This window comes from Acanthochromis polyacanthus, chromosome 14 (assembly GCF_021347895.1).
Source record: "Acanthochromis polyacanthus isolate Apoly-LR-REF ecotype Palm Island chromosome 14, KAUST_Apoly_ChrSc, whole genome shotgun sequence".
NCBI classification, from domain to species: Eukaryota; Metazoa; Chordata; class Actinopteri; family Pomacentridae; genus Acanthochromis; species Acanthochromis polyacanthus.
In genome coordinates, this window is record NC_067126.1 from 23,000,517 (window position 1) to 23,023,294 (window position 22,778).

At 39.3% G+C, this 22,778-nt stretch overlaps 1 protein-coding gene across 1 annotated transcript; it reads right to left on the reverse strand.

Moving 5' to 3' along the window:
* Positions 1-557: 557 nt before the first annotated feature.
* On the reverse strand, positions 558-22,345 carry mrasa (muscle RAS oncogene homolog a). Its single transcript, XM_022204632.2, has 6 exons — positions 22,152-22,345; positions 13,067-13,325; positions 11,197-11,350; positions 8,370-8,469; positions 5,871-5,950; positions 558-3,806 (listed from the first exon to the last, which is right to left on the reverse strand). Exons 2-6 carry the CDS (start codon positions 13,257-13,259, stop codon positions 3,707-3,709), a joined length of 627 nt encoding a protein of 208 aa, XP_022060324.1. The 5' UTR covers positions 13,260-13,325; positions 22,152-22,345; the 3' UTR covers positions 558-3,706.
* Positions 22,346-22,778: the final 433 nt, after the last annotated feature.

Consider the following 22,778-nt stretch of genomic DNA (forward strand, 5'->3'; position numbering starts at 1 on the left):
CAGAAACACAAAGCTTGTACAAAGTCCATTACGAACCACATGACTAGCAGAAGACATAAGAATGTTAACACGTACCACCCACCTTAACAGTGTTCCATGTACACCTTTCAGAGGCAATGGTAATACCTTAGCAGGATAATGGCTCCTTCTACACTGCAAAACCAGCTCAGGAAGGCAACTAAAAGCCCAGGATGTTGATTCAACCATCAAACTCCACACATCCCAATCCAGTCGAGCACCTGCAGGAAGACCAACCCAAAAGGGACTGAAGGATCCGGTACCGACGTCACCACGGGAGCCCTGTCAGAGGTCCTGTATCTGTTTGGACAGCACAAGGTGGATCTAAACACTATTAGATAGGTAGTCTTAATTTTTTACCTTGCTGACATGTCAGCAAGGTAAAACAACTCTTTCTGAATGGTCGGTTTTAAATAAGTAACACTATCGTATAGTACACAATGACAAAATGAACCTAATCCAACTATTAAAAGGTAGTCTTAATGTTGTGGTTGATTGGTGTACCTACCATCCAACAAAAGATAAAGCAGTCAGACATGTAAAGTCACAATACGTGGAATTTTTTTATTGAAATATAATCGACCCCTGAGGCTAGATAAAAAGGCCACAGTTTGTTTGTGCCTTGTCTAGCTCCTCAGTCTGACACAGCCAGTTAGAACACAACAGACCTGCCAAAAAACACACATTACACAACTGGTGTGAAAATTCCAAGAAGTCTTTTTTTTCTTTTGTAATCCAAAATTAAACTTAATATGGCCCTTAACATACTGAGAAAGTGTAAATCAATTACATGAGTACAATTACAAAAAAAAAGAAAAATAATTCTACCTCTCCAAACAAAAGTGCTCAATTTGGCTCACATATGATCCAGGGTCAAAAACACACATAATCACTTATTCACTTTCAGCATTTATATTTGGTCTGCCAGAGGTTTATTTGTATCAGCTATGATGATTAAACCAAGGAGGGTAGCAGTCTGTTTTCAAGTTGTAATTTGGACCTAAAACCAAAGTTAGATAGTAGCAGATCTTGCTTTTTTTTTTTTTTTTTTGCAAAGATAGAAGAGAAAACTGACACCACTTTCCTGCTTGTACAGTATATGAAGCCAGAGCCAGCAGCCAGTTATGGGGAAACACATTTGCTGGCTCGGATCATTTTTTTCTTCTTCTGACCCCTGTGCAATTACTTTCTCATTTGTGCAGCCATCCACATGAGCTCCAGTAAAGCAGAGGCCCTTTATTAAACTCAGGACCGAGTTCTATTTCATCATCTTGGTCCACAATAAACAGGGACTACAAGGCAAAAGGTCGTTAACCCATTGAGAGCCCCCAAAAATAACACTTTAAAAAAAGCGGGGTAAAAAGGAAAGAATGAATGGGGGGGGAAAAAAAGGGGAAATTTAGTTTTTTTTTGTCCAGGTCTGGGACACACTGAGGTAACATAGACAGTAATAAATTATTCAGTTGTTTAAAAAACACTTTGCAAGAATCATATCAATAATACAAAATGGTATCAAACATACATGATGCAACATTTTCATCAACACATTCAATTATTTTTCTTCTTTTTAACTCCCACGATCCAGAGTCTGATGCTTCGCTGCTCATTCATCAGTTCTTTAAAGTTCTGAGTCCTTCTCTGAAAACTCCTTGTGAAGTCCCTTTACCAATCCATGTAAATTAATACTGTAGTCCTTCTTTTGTCGAGGTTGATTTTCCTCTTCCATGCTGCGGTGAATTTGTATGCCATTCGATAAATGAGATTTTTCATATGCAACCTACTTGATTCAAAACTGAGTAATTTCCATACCTTTTGAATGATTAAATCTCTGTTACAGTCATCTCCAAGGCAACAGGCATACACAGGCACACGGGGTTGCAACACTAATCATCCGTTTGCTCGCTTCGTTTTTGGATTTTTACATTCACATCATTTTTACCGTGCCTTCCATTTCACTTAAAGATTTAAAAAGAAAACAACATGCCAATAGGAAAGTCAGAAATTGTATTAAAAGTGCAAAAATGTATTCCTTCAAGAGTCGGTATTCACCCAGACAAGAAATTTGTCCACCGAAACTTTAGTGCGTTAACAGTACAAGCCATTTCGTAGGTTATTAAATTGTACATTCCTATCCACCTCACCACTACAAACATGGAGTCACTGAATGTGTTGCTGCTTCGACTGTGTGGTTTTCCTACAACTAAACGTGGTCCGTAGCTAAGTCGAGATGGCTTTAAGCCCCAGGAGCATCACACTGTGCAGCCCACACAGGCTGACGTATTCTCAGAGCTACAGTATTTATTGTCTGTCCTTCAACGAGCGTGATTCATCCTATAACACAATCCTGAATTCAGTGGTGCAGTGTGAAAACCCCCTAGACTGAAATAAAGTGACATCACATTATTTTGGTTAGTGGCCAGTGCAAATCAGCTTCTCCAGCCTGTTTCACCTCCTGAAGCTCTCTCTCTCTCTCTCTCTCTCATCTACTCTATTTCCTTCAGAATTTCCTTCATAAAACAGCATTGAATTTGTTTACATTGCCACCTATAATTAGATTTTTTTATATCACAAATATATTTGTATTTTTCTATACTTTTAGATACAAAAAACCATAGAAAGTAATTTTCTTAAGAAGCTTGTTAATTTGTTAAGAAGGGAACTATTGTTCATACAGTACTGATAAAAGATTGCACTCGTTACACCACTGACGATGACTGAGGAGGCAACCAAACCAACCATTTTAAACACTTGAAAAGACAAAAAGTGGCTCTTGTGTACTGTCTGCGAATGTGAAAAATAATCCTCTGTAAACATGGCCCTTAACAGATCAGTGTTGGGGTAAACCCTGTTACATTTACATTAAAATGGAACCACATAAACTGACAAATCTTATTCTGCGTAACAGTCACGATATTTAAACACTTTTTCAACAAGCTGATATGGCCTTAGCATTCACATGTCAACCGATATGACACCTTTTCTCGTCACGTATCGTTTCTTTTGCCCTCCCTTCTTCTCTCAACTGACATTTCAAAACCAGAGCGTCACACGACCACAAGCTACACTCACAGAACTCGCAGTCCAACACACGACGTCTACTGTCACCACTCTCACATTCAACCTCTCACGATGTTCTCTCTACAAAGAGAGACGCCTATCTAGGGATCACACAGATGCTTTTCTTCCACAAACTGAAGGAGTGTAAGGATAGAAAGGTGATGAATAGCAGGTTGTTAAAGTCCGTAAGCCAGTTGCTCCCTTTTGCTTCTCTTTCTCAAGAAGCCAAACTCCAATGTCAAAGTGATTCTCTGTCTTTTGTCCCCTGCTGAGTTTGTCATCTTGTGCCACATTTGATATTGAATTCAAAAATTACACTTGATTGAGAAACAGTTAGGCGGCTATGTAGCTCGGGGCTCAATACGGACAAGGAGAGGGGGGTCAAAAAACAGCAGAAAGGGGCCGTAAGGTGAAGAGAGACGACACAGCGCTCATTCCAAGGCATTGTGAATGGCTGAGGGGTCCATTCCGCCCTTCGTCCCTCTGGGTCCATTCACCGACTACCCTCCCATCCCCCAATCCCTTTTGTGCTCCAGTAGTTAACCACTGCTGGGGAGTTCCCTGACATCCAAAGGTATATTGGTGTGCGTGTGGGTGTGTATGTCGTGAATGATAAACGGGACGAGAGAGGTCACAATATGGCGCAGTGGAACCTGTGGGAACCGGTGGAACGCTCCGCTCTCCACTTCATCTTCTTTTTCTTCTTCTGGTTTCGCTCTGGGACCTGCTGTCTGTGGGTGGTGGGAAGAAAATGCAGAAAAAGTTTGAGAAAATAATCGTAACTCAAGACCTACTTAAGTCTTTACATAAATATCAAATGGAAAAAACACAAAACAGAGGTCATTTTTAAAATCAAAGCTGCTGTTGAAGGAATTACAACAGAAATCTTGCACGCCGTCTTGCCAAGAGATCTCCTTCATGTCTGTCAAGTAAAGTAACAGCCAGCACAAAGACAGGAAATACAGGGAAACTATTCGCCTCAATCTGTAAGAAAGTCCATCTAACAAGCAAAGAAATGTCCTATTTCTTTGTGTCTGTTGGTCTTCAATGCCCTATGCATTTTCCCTTTTTTGTGTACGTCGGTTTTGTTTTGTTTTTTACTTTCCCTCTTTGACAGAAGTTTGCAGCATCTGTGATTTCAGCTCTAATAATTCCAGCAACACGTACTGTAAATCTGTGGCAGCTGTAGTCTACACAGTCCTTCATACCTCCTGGGGTTTTAAAATACTTATTATTCCATGTTTTTTTAAGACTCTTCTGCTCGTTTTTATTGATGCGTCCTGGTTGTGCTGTGTAGTTGTGTGTTTATCCAGTTTTACACCTTCTCCACTGATTGCTTTCGCCTTCGTGGTCAAAAAAAACTCTCTGTCCACATGAAAATGTCAAAACACAACTGAAATTCGATCAACAGTAGGCTAAAATAACAGGCAACGATATAACTAAGGCAAATCTGAATCCTGGAATAAAGCAATCATATAGTTACTGACAATGATGAATAGAAAAAGGAGAGAATTATAAGCATGGACTGATTCCAACACCTCTTCTCCACAATACAATGAAAGAGGAACTGTACATTTAGGTGCAAACATGCCAAAAGTCCATGTAGCAAGGTTAGCAGCAGCATTATCTTGGTCTTATTCATCATTGCACCAAATTGTCTCATGTAAACAAAGAAACTAACGGCACGCACTCTGACTCAGCAGTCCAATCTCCATCTTTCCTGACCACATGTCAACAGGGCAAACAGACTCTCTAAATATCTTCACCAAGGAAGGAGTTTTCCATAAAGTCCGTTTTCACTAACCTAAAATAGTGTTTGCGTGTAAAGAAAAAGGCCAAACTGCATAGAAGACGCTACATTTGAAAAAGTGCCCGTGTATTTGTAGACATTTGTGCTTTCAGGCTTCATTGAAAAGAACAGATCTCAGTCTCAATGAGACTGCCTAATAAAATAATGTTTCTCTTCTAAACTTAAAAGCAATCAAACAAAATCTGTGATCTGTTACAGATTTAACATTTTATAGTTGAGTGCTCAAGGCAGTCGAAAGCAACTACCAGAAGTACAGAGAGGACAAACAGACTGACGGCCTGAACTGCTGATGTGTCAGTCAGGAAAAGGCAAAATCATCTTTTTTTTTAAAATTCCACCCCTTTAACAGCTGAATTTCTACAATGTGAACACAAGAGGGCAATGTTGATCCATCAATCTGCTCTTCTCTGCTTTGGTACATTATGAAAGGGGAGTTTCCTCATGACTCAGTACAGACATGGCATGTGCACAATGAGAGTTTTCCACTACTCTTTCTACACATTAATAGAAGAACACGGCAGTCTTTCACTGCTGTGTAAATGGCCATATAAGTACAAGCATCCTATTGGTCCTTGCAACAAGCACTAAAAACAGGATATGACCACATAGAATACATGTACATAAACCAAATGCTTCTGAAATTACAAGTGTCAAGGCAGGAAATAGCACTCGGATTTGTCTTTCCTTTTCCACTCTTCCTGAAAGCACTTTCACTGCCTTCACATTCCAGCATCACACTCTCTCAGTGCCACTAACCTCAGAATAAGTGACACACTTCGAAAATGGAAGTAAAAGGGAACTTCACATCAACTTAACACACTTTTATCAGACACAACAACTGTATTCTAGTTTGGAAACAAACACCAGTTTAACATCTATTACAGGAAGTGATTTTCTCTTGCATCATATTTTATGCAAAGATCTTCCACCCAGAAGTGTTCATTGCATGTAAATGAGTGAAAAACACAAGGGAATTTGAAGTTACCTTATAACACGGACCAGCTCATGAAAGGCTTTGTCCACATTCATTGGAGGATCCTTGGCACTGGTTTCAATATAAGTTATCTGAAGAAGAGAGTTGGAATAGATAAACATAATTTAAATAGCATTAAACCCTTATAAAAGAAGGAAAAACAAACAACCAAATGCTACACAATTAAGAAACAACAAGAGTCACAAAATTCTAGTGCCAGATGCTATTAAGTGTGTGTTGTACTTTTTCACTTGGCAGCATAAGAAAACTTCAGAAGTGATCAATTAAAAGAGGCACGCGTGACATAAAGTCACATCCCTGAAGCTAGAGGACAGTGTTACGCACACATACAAAGTGAACTGTTGTTTTCCCTAAATCCCTCAGGACCAAACTCCACAGAGAGCAAACTCAGCCACTCTGAGCCCTCTCTCTCTGAATGAAGGTTACACGACTGCCACAATACAATGCATTTAAAAAACAAAAGAAAATGTGTTATAGAACAGAACAGGTCTCATGAGCTCCTTTCAGACATGCAATCCTTTCCAATACATGACACCATCTGAAAATGTCGGTTTAATGTCTAAATGAGCACCCTGGTCACTCTTCTATGAAAGTGGCCAGAGCAATCTTTCTAGGATGGACCCAGGAACATTTCTGTATTTGTTTTTCCATGGCAAGAAATCTAAATGGATATGACTACAACGAACAAACATGCACGCTGCAAATACGCTACTGCTGCAAATAACCTTCAGTGTGAGTGTCTCCTTAATAAAAACAACATGATATGGTTTAAAAAATAACTTGTTTTTATAAATGGATCCTACTTTTACAGTAAACCAACAGCTATGATGGAGGTCAGGCCTTAGTCTGAGGACTGACGATTTTAACAGCAATACAACTGTATCTAATAAACTGATTCTGTGTGAAGTGAAATAAAGCACACAGTTTCATGTTTTTATAATCTTTCTGTGATTTTAGGTCTGGTTCATACTAGGGTTGAAACAATTCCTCTAGCTATTCGAGTAATTCTATTACTAAAATTCCTCAAGACAAATTTCTCTGAATCAAGGCTTAGTTTATTCAACTATTTACAAGACCCCAGGTCACTAACTGGTAGACCGCGGTCCGGACCCAGACTTCAACCAATATAGACCCGGACCCATCATTAATAAACTATAAAGGGATTTTAAATTCTGTTCTAACCGGCACAGTTTCCCTAGTGTTTGCGGCATTTCAGAGACAGATCAGAGGGCTGAACTATGAAGACAGTTAAACATAATCAGACTTTCCTTGTGTGAGTCGGCTTGACAAAAACTAAAACCTCTGTCAGAGTTAACAGGTATGAAGGTGGTTTTCAACTTTATTTGTTCACTCAGACCGTCTGTTTCAAACTCGTCTACACAAACAAGTGCATTTAATGCATCATTTGACTCGTTTTCCCACAAAATGAAGCGATTATGAACAAGTTGTTTTAACAGAGAACAGAGGAACATAAACATTTATGATGGGAAAAAAAGCTGCGACTGTATATTATGTAAGACAGGAATGTTGGTAGAAAACGGTCAAATGTGTGCAATGTATTTATTTTACCAATCAATACAGCTGATTATTTTTAACAGGCAGCTGCACAATGAAACTATTAAACTTCATATACTCAAACATGACACTGTATTGAAGTGCATGTAGGCCTGACACTGTCTCATAATGAAGGAAATCTCTGTAATTTGTGGCCAAATCAAAGTGAAACTAATGTTACTGATTAAATTTTCTTAATAAATACTAGTAGTATAATCAGTTTTCTTGTTTGTGTTCTTTCAGCTGCAGCACCAGCAGTTTAAACAGACCAAACATAAGAACATATTTATGCAATTTCTGCATCACCAACTAAATACATGTCGGGTTCCCATGGCTTTGAGTTTTAGTTGAATATGCCTGTATATGTACAATACACCTGTACTACACTATATATTTACAATATACTGCAGATGCCCACTGGTGTTCAACCAGGACGTTATTTCTGTTTCATAGCGCACTCACTTCCACTGTTGATGCTGTAACGTGCATGCCAAGCATGGAATCCGATTACTTGATTAATCGCCAGGACAATCGATAGAATTCTCAGCCCTAGTTCATACAGTCTATGGCTTTTCAGCCTTGTGTTTATCATGACCTCATATCATCATCATGTGATGCTTTTTGTAGATCAGAACAAACACAGCTGTCTGGCTTTATTCATGGATGTGCTCTGAAATCAAATAAAACTTGTAAAATTGCATTCAGCTTGAGTTTTACTCTAACTTCGGATGGAATTATTTCAGATACAAGGATGCAACTCTGTGAGGAAAATCTTGTTGCTGCACTTACAATAGTATGTCACTGTAGTCACTACAGTAAACATGAAGCAACTCTTAGAAATTTGCTTCAGCATATTTACAGCATAAAAAATGAGGATGTTGCACACAGTTGACATTAAGTTATAGGCAAGTGCTTAAGGAGAAGTTCAAAACTTACATTATGTTTTGCAGCCATTTCTTGGCCCTGATCAGTTGTGACCTTTCGCAGATGGACTAAGTCCACTTTGTTAGCAACCAGCACCATGGGGAAGGCCTCCCTGGGAAGGAAAGGACACACATACAATACATAATGCATCTCTTTACAAGTGAATATTTGATTTCTATCCAAATCATCTGCATTGATTCTAAAGAGTGTTTATAATCTTATGAGGTGTATAGACTGTTTTGGGTCAGGTCGACACTTGAAACTGGCAGTATGTGGCATAAAACAACATAACATAATACAGCAGACTGCTGTGCCTCAGTTGTTCATACACACTAAATAACCAACACAAGTTTTAGTTTGAAAAAAAGCATCCTGTGCTACAGAAATTGTTTGTGAGGCGTCACATTTCTGCAACACTTAAATCTTGGGGGAAAATGGGCAACAGCTGAACACCACCAAATATGGACAGACAGCAACATGCTTAGTTCTAGTTTCTATTTTTGTTTCATCTCAGGCTCAGTCTTATTGTTTGTTGTCAGTCACTGTCAGTGCACAGATGCTCCTCTTCTCTCTCGTTCACAACACAACAGATTTCAGTTTTGGATGTTCTGCCAACTGTCTGCAGCTTTAGGGAAAAAAAAGAAAGAAGAAAAAGCTGATCCTTAACTGCTCTTCTCCCAATGGTAGCTCTTAGTGCTGACTGAACCAGGCCTGCTGAGTCAGCAGGAGGGACAGGAGGAGGGCAAAGTCTGGTCTCAAATGAAGATGAGGGCTCCTGGTGACACAGCAGCACTGACTGGGTACGTGCCTTTGCTTAGCTGACAGTTGTCCACAAATTCTTGCTAATACAGCGAATTCAAGAGATGGTAATCCAAACATACAAACAAACTGTACACCAGTCCTTCCTTTTATCATCATGTAAATGTCTACTGCAGCTGACAGAGCTACTTCCTCTTTTGGTAACTTTAACTTGCTATATTTACTGGAGTTGTGCACAGTCAGGGCAGTGTTTGATTGTATCAGACATTTAGTCTTCACTTCTAAATAATCTACACAAATGTGACGAACCCGTCAGTCTGGCAGTCAAACTGCTTATACAACACGTCCAAATGAACTCTGAGACGAGTTAGGCCCTTTTTACAGTTTTTTAATGCTCTTCTATCTACTGCAGATGCTGGTAATTCTGCCGTCTTTGTATTCCTCGATCTCACTGCTGCATTCGTGGACCATAAGACATTGTTCTCCCATCTTGGCCAGTGCATTAGTATCTGTGCTACTGCTCCAATTTGGTTTAAATCTTATCTGACTGATAGATCCTGTTCTATCAGCTCTAACAGTTACCCTTCTCAGTCACTCCTCTGTCCTGTGGTGTACCTCAAGGGTTCTTATTAGGTCTTATTTTATTTTCATTATATATTCGGTTGCTGAGATCCACATTTATAAAACATATCATTGTGTATGCTGATGATACTCAGATATACCTGCTGCTGAATTTTCTCACCGACTCTTGTGTTAATTCTGTAGTCTCTTGTTTGTCGAGTGTTAAACGTGGGACTCTCAAAATGTTCTCAACCTCAGTGAAAATAAAACTGAGATTTTAGTATATAGCTGTATCTCAGCAGTATCATCACTTGGTTCGAAGGCAGACAACTTGAAACAGAACCCTGGTGTTACTTTGATTCTTCTTCTAAATTAGACTTGCAGATTAAAACAGAAGTCAAAGCCAGCATTCTAGATAAGGTCAAAATACCGCTTTTAAAAGCCTTGATAAGGTTGTTCTTGCTTTTATCAATTGCAATTCACTGACTGTTGGAATGGCTCAGACACTAATATGGCTGCAGTTGGTTTAAAATGCTGTAATTAGGCTCCACACTGCAACTGGAAATTCATCTATACAGGCATCCTAACATTGGCTACCTTTTCAATGGAGGATTAACTATAAAGTAATCATTTATTATTTTGTTATTTGTTTATAAGTGCTTCTTTACATTAACTGGCTTTTCTGGTTTAGATCCAATCCAAATTTGTGTTTTCAAAGTGTATTCATTCCAATTACAGGGCCTTACAACAGTCCTACATATTTACTACCATCATGAGTCAGGAATGGGTAATTTGGCAGTTCTTTATTAGGCTACCTCTCTAGTATGACTGACTTTCCTTGTACTCTATCCTACAGTGGCAATGGTTTAATGTCCAATAGGTTGTTTTATGATTTTATTGACTTATTTGTTTTTAATTAGTGTTAATGGTTTATTTGTCTGATGTTGTGCGGCACTTTGGTCAACATATTGCTTCGTGTAATTGAGCTATAAAAATAAACTGACTTCACTCAACTGTATTCCCAGATAATGGCATCATAATCAACTAATACAAATAAAAGGACATGAGACAAGTGTAGTAAGGAATCATATGTTCCAACAGAAAGTTGATTCTGTTTAGCTAAAATAACACACAGCATTCACCATCTGCAGTAATGAAAAAAATCATGTGACCCATTTGTGTTCATAAACAATTTTCCTCATTGAAATCTCCAGTGTTGAATAACCTATCGCTCTTTACCAGACAGATTAAGTCCATTATGGGTGATATCTGAACATTTTCTCACACAAAGAGAAATTACACATTGTCTAAATTTAAATCATGAGGGATTCATGACTTTATCTGATATATTGTTCAGTTATAGTGTCATAACAGGACATGCTTCACGATATCCTAAATAATAAATTTATGCAAAAAGACTATCATTTTTATGACTCTGTACTCATATATTGTGTGCATCTTTTCTTGGTCAGTATTAATGCCTGCTGAATATTTTTTCAGCGGAGTTGTCGTATCCTACCTGTCTTTGACCCGTAGAATGAGTTGATGGAATCGGTCAACGTGTTCAAAGCTGGCCTTGTCTGTCACTGAGAAGACAATGAGGAAGCCGTCTCCTGTCCTCATATACTGCTCCCTCATTGCACTGAACTCCTCCTGGCCAGCTGTGTCCAGCACTGGGTACATGTAGGGACACAAATGCATTATCATGCAAGACACACTTTTGAAAATGTGATATAGATTGTGTATTATAAATGTGACTACTTAAATGTTTCTTATTAAATACACAGATCATTCCTTATTCACCATATACACGACCAATGAAGCACTTGTAAAGCATGCTACAACCTATCAAAGCTGTAACCCAGTCAGAATTATTCCCGATAATTACTGGTAAGTTTTCCTGACTAAAAGCAAACATAGGTTTTTTTTGTTTGTTTTTTTTGCTTAATTGTCTGCCAACAAATAAACTCACTTTGCAGGAATTCTTGCACAATGGCATTGTGGAATTTTTGTCATTGTCTTTCTTCAATTTCCCGCAAGCAGGTCGTCAGACTTTCACAGTCCTGAGAAAGACATTCCCAGTGAGCACTAAGTGGGATTTGATCACTGATTTTAAGTTGAAAACTGGGATGTATTCAGTCTGAGTGCCTAAGGGCACCTTTAAGCACTTAAAATGCATCTTTTTGTTTGATCACTCCAATACTACAGTTGCAGGTTGAAAAAAGGGATGATATTGATTAGTGTAAAGGAATTTTTTCGAAGTCAAAATGTGGTAGACACAAAAAACTTCAGCTTATTTCATGTTTCATACAGAATGCCACAAATACGGACCTATATAAATTGTGTGCTACCAAAAAGAAGCTCCAGGATATCTTGACGGGAGCAGTTGATGACAGTAAAATAAGAATTTGCAGTCTTAGAAGAAAATGCTGCAACATGCATGTGCAAGCACTTGTGGGTTACAGCTTCAACTACTCCAAAGGTACTAGTTGTATTCTGCGATTTCAGTGTAAACATTATAAGCCTTTGGTGCTAATAGCATTTTAGGTGAGTAGATTAGGTAGTGGGTTTACAGCATTAAACTTGTGGGTACAATCCCTGCTCTAACAACAGGTTTTTCACCATGTTCAACCTTACTGTATGTTTTTTTGGTTGTTTTTGATGGGTAAGCTCCAAAAAAAATTAAATGAAGTATAAATGTGTGAATGCCATAGGTCACTTTTGAACCTGTTCTCACTGTCTTTTTACTGGTAACTGTAGTTGTGTGTTTTTTTATATAACTTTACAACAGAAAAGTGCTCACTGGGCTTGCAGATCTAGTTAATTCTGTGGCCCAATAACGTTTAAAAGTAGCACTCTCAAACCTCGGCTATGCTTATATAACGGCTCTGTCAGAGAAATAGGATTTTCTCTTGGCACTGGTGCTCAGTGGTCACAGTTCCAAAAACAATGACAAAGAAAGACACATTCTCATTAACTCTGTTTTTCTGTTGTCATTTTCCAATGTGTGATACGTTTCTAATATACATTTAATTCAGTACTTTACAGGAGAAATTAAATTATCCATAAAACTATGAAATGCTGCATAGTTTCTCCCACATGCAAAAACCATAGCTGAGTCTTTCTCTAAATGTGATTAATTCTGTCAGAGAACTGCTATTCCATGGCTAGCTCAGTGTAGAAAACGGCTACCACAGGAATGCAGTTAAAAACTAAAAAAGATTTTTGTAAACAGTTACGAACGCAGTATGGTAACTCAGTGGACTGTGATGTACATGTTTATTTGAAGCCAACAACAAAATGAAAACAATACATAAAAAGAACATTGGCATGGTCATGAAGATCATTCTTACCGGCTTTGTTTTACATGTGCATGCAGTCCTACTCACCATCCAGTATTGCCCACTGTCCATCTATTTCAGTGTGTTTGAGATAAGAATCCTCAATTGTGGGATCATAGTCTGGCACAAAGATCTTCTGGAAAAACTGGATGGTAAGGGCGCTTTTCCCAACACCACCATCCCCCACCACCACCAGCTTGTATGTTGGCAGGTTGTCGCTTGGCACAGCACTGGTTGCCATGGCTACCTCGACAGTGGTTGTAAAGGTGGGAAGTAAGCTAGTAGGTGGCTGATGAGACACACCTGGCTGAAATGGAGAAGGGAGAAAGAGAGGGAGAGAAAAACAAAAAGGGATTGACGACAACGAAGGGAGGGAGGGAGAACAAGGGAGAGAGGTGTTAAGTTTTTTTTTGTTGCAGCTGCTTTTTCATCACCATGGAGACAACAGACCACAGCTAGGAATTGCAGATCAAAGCAGAAAGATGGGGGAAAAAAATAGAAAGACGGAAAAAAATAGACAAAGAGAGGCCAAAAGACAGAGTTCAGCACTATTGAAGCCGGCATATTTTCATAGCTGAGCAACAGTAATTCAGATCCGAAGCTGCACCCACCAGAGAAAGACAACAAGCTGAACGACAGCTGGCTTGAAAATGCAGCAAAGAGAGACAAAGTCTGAAAGTGAAACAACTGACTTTTTACTGCTACAGAGAAGTTGGTGTTTTTCCATTCCCTTTATTGTAGTAGCTTGGAGCCAACATTTAACAGTCATTACAGGAACTCCATCTTACAGCAACTACAACTGCATTGACTTGAGAGTGTTTGCTAGATGGGCATTATTTTGCAACTGGCCATGAAAGTTCAATATTGAGTGCATCAGCACATAATTTAGCTGCACATTAAATCATTCACTGCACTTTTTGGCACCACAAAAGTAAGTTTAACCTGTGGGCTTCTGTATTGTGGCTGTGAACCGGATGACGTGACACACTATGATCTCGTGGAGGTGATCTGATTTTTCTGACAGGGAGAAATCACGAGGAAAATTGACATGTAATAAGGTGCCCACTGCAGCTCTGCTCCCACGGAAGGACAGCATCAAAGGGCTGAGAATATGAATGGCGAACGGGCGTGGAACTAGCAGCAGGGACTGGTGGTGGGTTAATAACCGACAAGTCAACAGTCCATAATCACAGGGGGTGAAGAAATGTGACCTTTTACCCAACACAATTTTGCTGACATGATTTTGGCATCAAAAATGCTTACTACTGGCATATCAAATGAGATCACATAACATTGAGACACCATCCAGAGGTTAGTAAATAAAAGTAAACACCAATTGTAATTCACTATTGTTGCTAATAAAGCCACAAGAACGTCACTAATATAAGCAGCAGTCAGCTTGTAAACAAAATATCTAAAATGGAACGCCCAACTGCAGTGACTCAAACCTATGGGACAGCCACAAACAATGGAAACACCTGTGAGTCAAAGCACTGGGAACTGTGACGCAGGAGCAGCTCGTAGGAGCTCTCAGTCACAGAGAGGAGCAGAGGAACCCGCATCAGCAACTCACAAAGCAGAACATTTGTGAGTTCTGATGCAATGCATGGATGATGCTACAGATAGACGCACATTGAGCGTCAGACCTGTTAAATGTCAGTGTGATCAATGAAAATCTCAAGCACGTGTGGGAACAAAATGGTGTGAAGCCCTGAAACTGCTGGGCAGAGGTTACGAGAAATTGCTATGAGTGTAGGCATCTACATTCAGCATCACCTTTTTTTTTTATTTTGCATTCATACAGTACACAGACATACAGGCAGCATCACTTTTAAAGGCCAACTATGTTCAGCTTTCAGCACTTTAACAGCTTCTGTGTAACATGTAGGGTTTCTCTGGCTAGGAGTTCTGTTTTGCTGTGTGTTCTATATACCCGATATGTTTTATTATCTTCTCCTCCACTCCAGTTCTACTGAAGCTCCATTTGCTGTTTTAAGATACTTCAAATGCAAAGTACCACATTTCCTCTAAAAAGCTCCATCAGGCTCCTATTGTGAATCATATATAGGAACTGCAGCAGCATTTGTCACCAAGGTTTGCACCTTACTACTACTATTGTGGGAAAGGTTCTACCAAGATATGGTCCTATTTTTTGTAAGAGAACGTGTTTTCAGTCTAAGTAAGAATAGTAAAAGAAGCCACAGCCACAAACTGGCTGGATAAAGTTTCTGTATGTGGCCTAGAAGCAGAAACCAGACTGATGACATCTTCTCTCTCTAGCCCAACACAACCACAGAACCAGCAGAGAAATATGATGGCTCAGACGCAGATGGACAACTGCAGTTTGTAATTATGGTTTTGCAAAACAAAAATAAACATCTTGCTACACTATGAGAGGTTTAACAGAAGAGTGTTTCTGTTTTCAGCACAAAGTCAAGGCTCAATATGTTAAACCAATCCATTTAAACATTTGCAAATAATGAAGATAAAATCAGCACTTACACCACAGGGGAACAGCTTGTACAGTTCTCAGAGTTATACAAATAATACAGTAATATCTGTACTGTATGGTTCAAATTACTAAAGGGCCATGACTTAGTCTCACGGCATTAATATCTGTCATGCAATCTCATGGTGTTACAGCAAAAAAGCTCACACCACAGTTGGCCTCAAAGCTGTGAGAGCTACAAAGAGACCAAGAGATGGGAGAGGAGAGAGGAGAGAAGGGTGAGAGAAATCGGAAACAGAAGAGTGAGGCAGAGGAAGCGGGGCACATGAGGACAAAGTTGACAGAAATGTTACAATATGGTGTTGAGTCACTACAAAAGACAAGGCTATTTTATAGTAAGCTTCCCGTTTTTTGACCCATTCTTTCATTATTTCTCCTGACAAATGACATTAACAACTGTTCCCAGACTCTAAATTCAAACAAGTTTTAGCGACATTTTCAAGTGTGGAGCAGCAACTTGATCAGCAGACGAGGGATCTTTTCACACTACCTTCACGTGATTGCATCTGGCCAAGACAGGAACCAACTCAGTTTGTGATTATTTTTTTATTTTTTTGGAGTGGGAACCCTGTCTCTCAAAAATGGTTTCTCTATACAACTAAACTGCATTCTCAATGATGTTTCAAAAGAATTTAATTTTTTCCCGATAAGGCAACAGTATGGCGTGGTAGGAAACATTTCCACTTTCAAAGCACTGCCAAGTCTGCATCAGAGTAAAGGATGGGTGTTGGTGATATAAATTCAGGACAAGACTTTCACCCTGGAAACTGGGAGTTAAGGCACCAAAACTATTTGGTTACATTGAGGAAAATTTTAAGGTTTGGGCTAAAATACACCCTTTGCCTTTCATTTCCTGGGTTACTAGCTTGACAAGCCCTGCCTCATCTAATATATGACTGAGTGGCTGAAAAGCAGTGACGATTAGAAAGCAGCACAATAAATGGCAACAATTTGTTGATTACGAAGATGTTTGTAATGTATCCCATACAAATAAAATCCCAGAGAAAATACACACACGCATGGAAAACATAACTTTTATAAGGGTGGAGACAGCATTAATGAGAGTCCTCTAAAGCAGAGCTACCAAGGTCAGTGACATGACACCCCGACATGCTTTAAGAAAAGGCCCAAGTTTCCATACAAACAACCGTGTCATTGTTCATTTATTTTGCATTTTAATGTTTCACCACAAGGCAAGTTTTACATCAACTACATAAACAGAATAAAAAGCCATTTTAAAGACTGTCATATGCAATTATGACACAACTATTGACAGAACAACCTACCCTTGTATATTTCAGCTTAATATAAGCCAACATAAGCTTTAAAACCAGCTAATTTTAATCTAACATAAAAGCCTTTTTACTTGACTTCATAGGTATCGAGTAATTGGTCCTACATTGTTTTAAATTAATATTGATGAATTTACGTTTTTAACCGGTAATGTATGTATAATGAGGGGTGATTCAGTAAGGAACAAAAAATATATTCTTTGAAGGGTGTCTGTTGTCTAAAACAGTCATGGAATCACTACTCTTACACAATTCTCAGCAGAGTTGCTATCTACACAAACCTAATTGAAAATGATAACAATGGCTCCCACTGGAGATAGAGGAACAGAATCTGCTTTGGAAACATCTTGGCAGTGATATTAAGTAAATGCAATCTGAAGTGAAGACATGCAAGCCAAGTCATCCCCACTCTTAATACGAATAAAGAATTAAAAAGTATAAACTTATCTACTCTGCTTTCCCTGAAACCTTCAGATTTATAGTTTTCATTAAATTGCAGTAAAAGCAGACAAAAAAGCCACACATTCATTTGCTCTCAACATAACACCCCCACCACCCACCCACGCTCCCATTCCTCCTTCATCCACCAGGAAACAGCTGTCAGCTGGCTAAAGTCCATCCTTTCCTGCCCAGCACAATGGAGGGAAGGAAGATGTTTCCTTCCTTTCCAAAGCCAGCCAGTCAATCAATGAGTCTGCAGCAGTCGGCCAGCCAGGTTGAGCAAAGAATTTCTGAGCCAGATTCCTGACGTTGAAAAGCCTCTTTAGTCATTTAGTTGGCTGACTGTCACAAAGTCACAGAACGCATCTATACCACACCATTCCAAAAGACTTGGCCAAAGACACATTTTCAGGACTGTGAAGGAAAACAAAACCACAACAGCTCAAGAAGCCCCATGAAATTACAGTACCTGCCTCCAGTTGTGCTTTTCACACTAGTCATGCATGGGGGGGGGGGGGGGGGGGGGGGGGGGGGGGGGCTTGCTGAAGCCAAGTCAGGTCACAACCTTGACGGGTGTGTCAGGATTTCCGTCTCTGGGTGTGTATGGTGGGGCAAACAGCTCTCTGAAACACCACTCATCATCATAACACAAAATGTGTTTGTTTAATGTGTATTGAAACACAGAATGAGTCATAAGAAGAGCAAGAAGACAAACTGAGACTCGAGAGAAACTGGTCAAGGCCATTTACCATGACTCCTTAAGAAATGATGGCCGCAATCCACAATCCACATGTTTGTGCCCAACAAAAACAGGAAGAAAAGAATCAACCTCCATTCTTTTGTTTGGGCCTGTATATACTTTGGGAAAATGCTAACACGGACAAAGCAATGTTGGATGCTTAATAGGCGTTTTCAAAATGATCTACATTAGGACACAACTTTGATTGTTGACTTTCTTTCTTGCTCAAAGCCCAATGTGTTAGTCAGAGAAAGCTTTATTTTAAAATTCTCAAAAATGCTTTCCAAAACACACTGGATTACATCAGAGCAAATATATGAAGTTACACACTACCGTTGAAAGGTTTGGGATCACCCAATTTCATGTTTTCCATGAAACTCACTTTTATTCATGTGCTAACATAATTGCAAAAGGGTTTTCTCATCATCAATTAACCTTTTACATGATAACACAACGTACCATTAGAACACAGGAGTGATGGTTGCTGGAAATGTTCCTCTGTACCCCTATGAAGATATTCCATTAAAAAGCAGTCGTTTCCAGCTAGAATAGTCATTTACCACACTAGCAATGACTGTATTTCTGATTGATTTAATGTTTTCTTCATCGAAAAAACTGCTTTTCTTTCACAAATAAGGACATTTCTAAGTGACCCCAAACTTTTGAACGCTAGTTTAGGTTTCCTTGAAGAACATACTGGATGCATAGCACTGTGGCACGTCAAGAAGACCGCAAAGCATGCAAATTATTACATAAAGCATCTAAAGTTAACTTTGAGTGCTGTGCTGAATGCAGCTGTTTGTGTTTTTTCTGTCATGTTTTCCCTTGAAGAGCCAACCTTCTCTCCTCTCATCCATTGTGACGGCTATAAAACCAAGAAATAGCTTCAACAAGTCACACATTCTGCCAGTTTTCAGCACATCTACTTACACGGACACAACTCTATTGTTGTGTACACTTAAATATAAAATACATGAAGCTGCTGCATTCAGGACCTTACATTTTGTCTTCATAATGGCTCCATGAAGTCTCTCTGGGACCTTTAGAAGTGGCTAGTTGCTGTCTTGGGAAAGGATAAAGAGATTTCCCTCTTCACGTGGGAACAAAGCAGCAACTTAACTCACAGAACAGGAACAAGGAAGAACACAGTGGTGCACACCCCAGCCTGTACTATAGTGTTCATATCAACACTCGTCGATCATTCAGAGGACTTGTTAAGACATAGTTCGCCGAGTTCAAATTGTATTAAACATCAAACTGGCGTCACATAGTAAATTCTGGTCAAGCTCCACCTTCAGCCTTTTTTTTTTTCCAAGCTTTTGATTTCGAAATGAAGAAAGAAGAAATGTATGGCAGAATTTTAATTGAATTACTCTCATCTAAACCTCAAAATATTTTCTTCCTAAATGTTGGAACCCTAACTTTTTAGAGGTTTTGATTATTTATACCTGAAGTAAATCAATAATTCACCATAACACACAAGTGAACTGGGCCAAACGCAGTACATGAACATTTCTTTAAGAGCAGCAAGTATTAGCAATATTACCAAATTAGTGTAATAAAAATTAGCTACATATTTTGATAGTCATTTCACCATGCCTGCCAAACATGTCAAATATACCTTACTGTACAGATCTCCAACATCTCCCTCACATAAATTTCTGTGTGCAATAAGATGCATTCTGTGAGTTGCTGTCTTTATGTACAGGTTCTTTAGTTGATAATGAGAATTAAGTAACTTTGTATTAGGCTATATGGGTTGCACAGCAGTCCAGTGGTTAGCACCGTCGCCTCACAGCAGGAACAATCCGAGTTCAAACCACCTGGTGGGTTTGCACTTTCTTTCTGTGCCTCCATGGGTTTTCTCCAGGTGCTGTGGCTTCCTCCCACAGTCCACACACACAGCAGTTTAAATGGCGTTTCTAAATCATCCTTTAGTATGAGCATGCCTGGCTGGCGGTGTCTTTTGCTACCCTGTGATGGACGGTGACCTGTCCAGGCTGCACTCTACCTCCACCCTAATCTCTACCATCTGCAGGATAAAGTGGGTAGAGCTAATGGATGAATAGAACGCTTTGCAAATTTTACAGTTTATTCAGATGTTTTTAATCTTCAGGTATCTTTAAGATAATCAAATAATTTGCTATGTAGTGGGCTACTGACTAAAACAAGAAAACATCATTTAAAAAGCTGCTGTGAAATGAAATAGATCACTCTACTTTTCCTTCAACAATAACTGAGTTTACAGCCATCTCTAAAACACCCGGAGGGACAAAACACACATTTAAGCATATACTGCCTCTTTGATTTCTGACTATGTTCTGTATTAAAATGCCTTCAGACAGTGACACATGATTATTATGGTCACAAGACAACGATATTAATGCCATGTCTATTGAAAATGTTGAAAGGAGTACAGTAATGCTATTGTCCCCGTTTATTTCGCATTATTTTTTGTCTATTGAACCACACTCAAAAGAGCCACCAACTGTGTGTTGATGCATACATTAAATGAATTAATGAATTGCACACTATTTAGATAATGATTTATTGGTGTGAGTTTTTCTTTAACATAAAAAAGTTACATTTTCATATTCCAGCTTCTTAAATTTAAACTCTGGTCTTAAAAAAAAAATCAGAAAATTTGCGGGTTGTGGACAAAAAAACGACCTCTGAGAGTGTCATCAATTGGAAAGCACTGCTTTTTCACCATTTTCTGGTATTTTAAACAAACAACTGATCAACAATGAATCAGCAATGGAAATAATTGTTAGTTGCAGCTGTAATAGTTAGTGGTGCATCATGTTACTGCCATTTGATATCAGTACTTCTTTCTTTTTACAATACTGATACATTGTGTAATAACAACAACACTGTCTGAATGAGTCCTAAAGCAAAAAAAAAAAAAAAAGAAGCCATTATTCATTTCAGAAAAGGGAGATCAGCACTCATATAGTTCATCATTTACATATGCTAACTGGATTTTTCTTACTGATCATGCCAGAGGATATATTCCTTCAGCACAGGCTCATCGTATCAAATTTATTTTGCCAAGTTATTTTGCCCAGTACCTAATCCTGAAATCTACTGGTCCAAAAGCCTGCTTTGCCACATTCTAGTCCAACCTTTGCTCACACTGTGAAAGGTCACAATTGTCACCAAGGTGAGACTCCACAGATCTAAATGCCAATCTGAAGCTAACAGGAATCACTGTTTAATAAGCAGTGATATTCAGCTTGTAATACAGATGTACACAGAGGAGCAGCACAATCTGAAAATCATGCAAATGTGATTTCCCTGGGTGAAAGGTGTTAAACAGCATACAAGAGTCAGCAAACCAAGAATCATCATCAACAACAGCAGCAGCAGCAGCAGGGTTTGACATTTCTGTGAAGTTATGATGGAAAGATAAAGAAGGTTCTATCTCCAGACGGTTGAATGATCTGATGATTTCACTCTGCTATTAATAGTGATTAACGTGTGTGTGTGTGTGTGTGTGTGTGTGTGTGTGTGTGTGTGTGTGTGTGTGTGTGTGTGTGTGTGTGTGTGTGTGTGCGGGTCCGTGTTTCTGCAGACTGACTGGTGGCTTCTGAATGATCTCATCCTATGATTTGATACATGAAGAATCTCTCTGTTCTCCGTGTCCAGCTTCTCCATTTCTGCTTCACAGCCGGACAGCACCGTGTGTACACAGCTGCCGAAAACACCGTCGTGAAATACGTGTACGGTGCACGCCTTCTGTGAGGACTCCTGACAGACGAGAAAAGACAAACTGTGTGTTTTTGTTTCGTCCCTAAGGGGAATTTTTCTGACACACAGACAGAGCCGAGGCCCGGGTGTGTGTGAGAGAGAACAGCCGTGTGGAAAACCGACAGTAGCCGCCCCTGAATAACGAGCTTCATCTTTTTCTCCAAGTTTGCAGACAAAACTGAATTCCCCAAACGGGCTATAGAGGATTAATTAGAAGTAGCTAATCTGTTTACGGCGCTGTCATTAGCCGAAGTACCGAGCTGCCTGTTAGCTAAGCTACAGTAAGTTGTTGATACGGAGTAGTTGAGGACTCCACATGAACGGAAGGTTTTCACTGCACTGTGCGTGAATACAGACGCCCGCATTCACGACCTCTTCTGTCTCAGCAGGAAAGCTACTCACCGAGACGAGCTTCTCTACCGTGAGCACAAAGAACCGTCCTCACACCGACATATTCCTCCTCATCTCGCCCTTTCTCGACTTCAAACCACCGCCGCCCTTTCGCCTCAGACTGGAGTGTGCTGCCCACATCTGCGAAACAATACGTTCAGCAGCTAATCTTTGTATTGCAACAGCTGATGCTATAAATAGAAAAGCCCCAAGGGGGGGAAAACACCGTTTGTGTAGATACATGAAACCACTAAATGTTGGTTTTCAGCGTATTGCGGTATTTTTGATTTCGAGAAATGTAAAAATAATGAGCTTTATTTGTTACATAACGTATTTATTTGGTTAAAATGTTGAATTCTCACGAGCAGTGAGAGAGTTCCCCTTTTTTAAGAGAAATGGACTGTTCCCCTATAGCGGGCTTCTTTAAAGGGATAGTCCTGTCAAATTAGCCGTACTTAACTTAAGGAGAGTCAAATCCATTAATTGGTGGAGAAAAGAAAACATGTGTGGGGTGTAGCTTTGATGTTGATGTCTTATTATGTTTGAGGGAGATACATCTTTCATAACTTGATAATTCTAATTGGTTGTCATGAACTCCCAATTTTACTTGAGTGAACATACAAAAAAGGCAAGTATTTC

Bases quoted from the DNA above. Each gene is read 5' to 3' on its own strand.
- mrasa (XM_022204632.2), bottom strand. From the start codon at position 13,259: ATGGCAACCAGTGCTGTGCCAAGCGACAACCTGCCAACATACAAGCTG. The intron at 5,951-8,369 runs GTAAGTTTTGAA...TCTCTTCTTCAG, and splicing joins AAATGGCTGCAAAACATAAT to ATAACTTATATTGAAACCAG. The intron at 3,807-5,870 runs GTAACTTCAAAT...CACCACCCACAG, and splicing joins GAGCTGGTCCGTGTTATAAG to ACAGCAGGTCCCAGAGCGAA.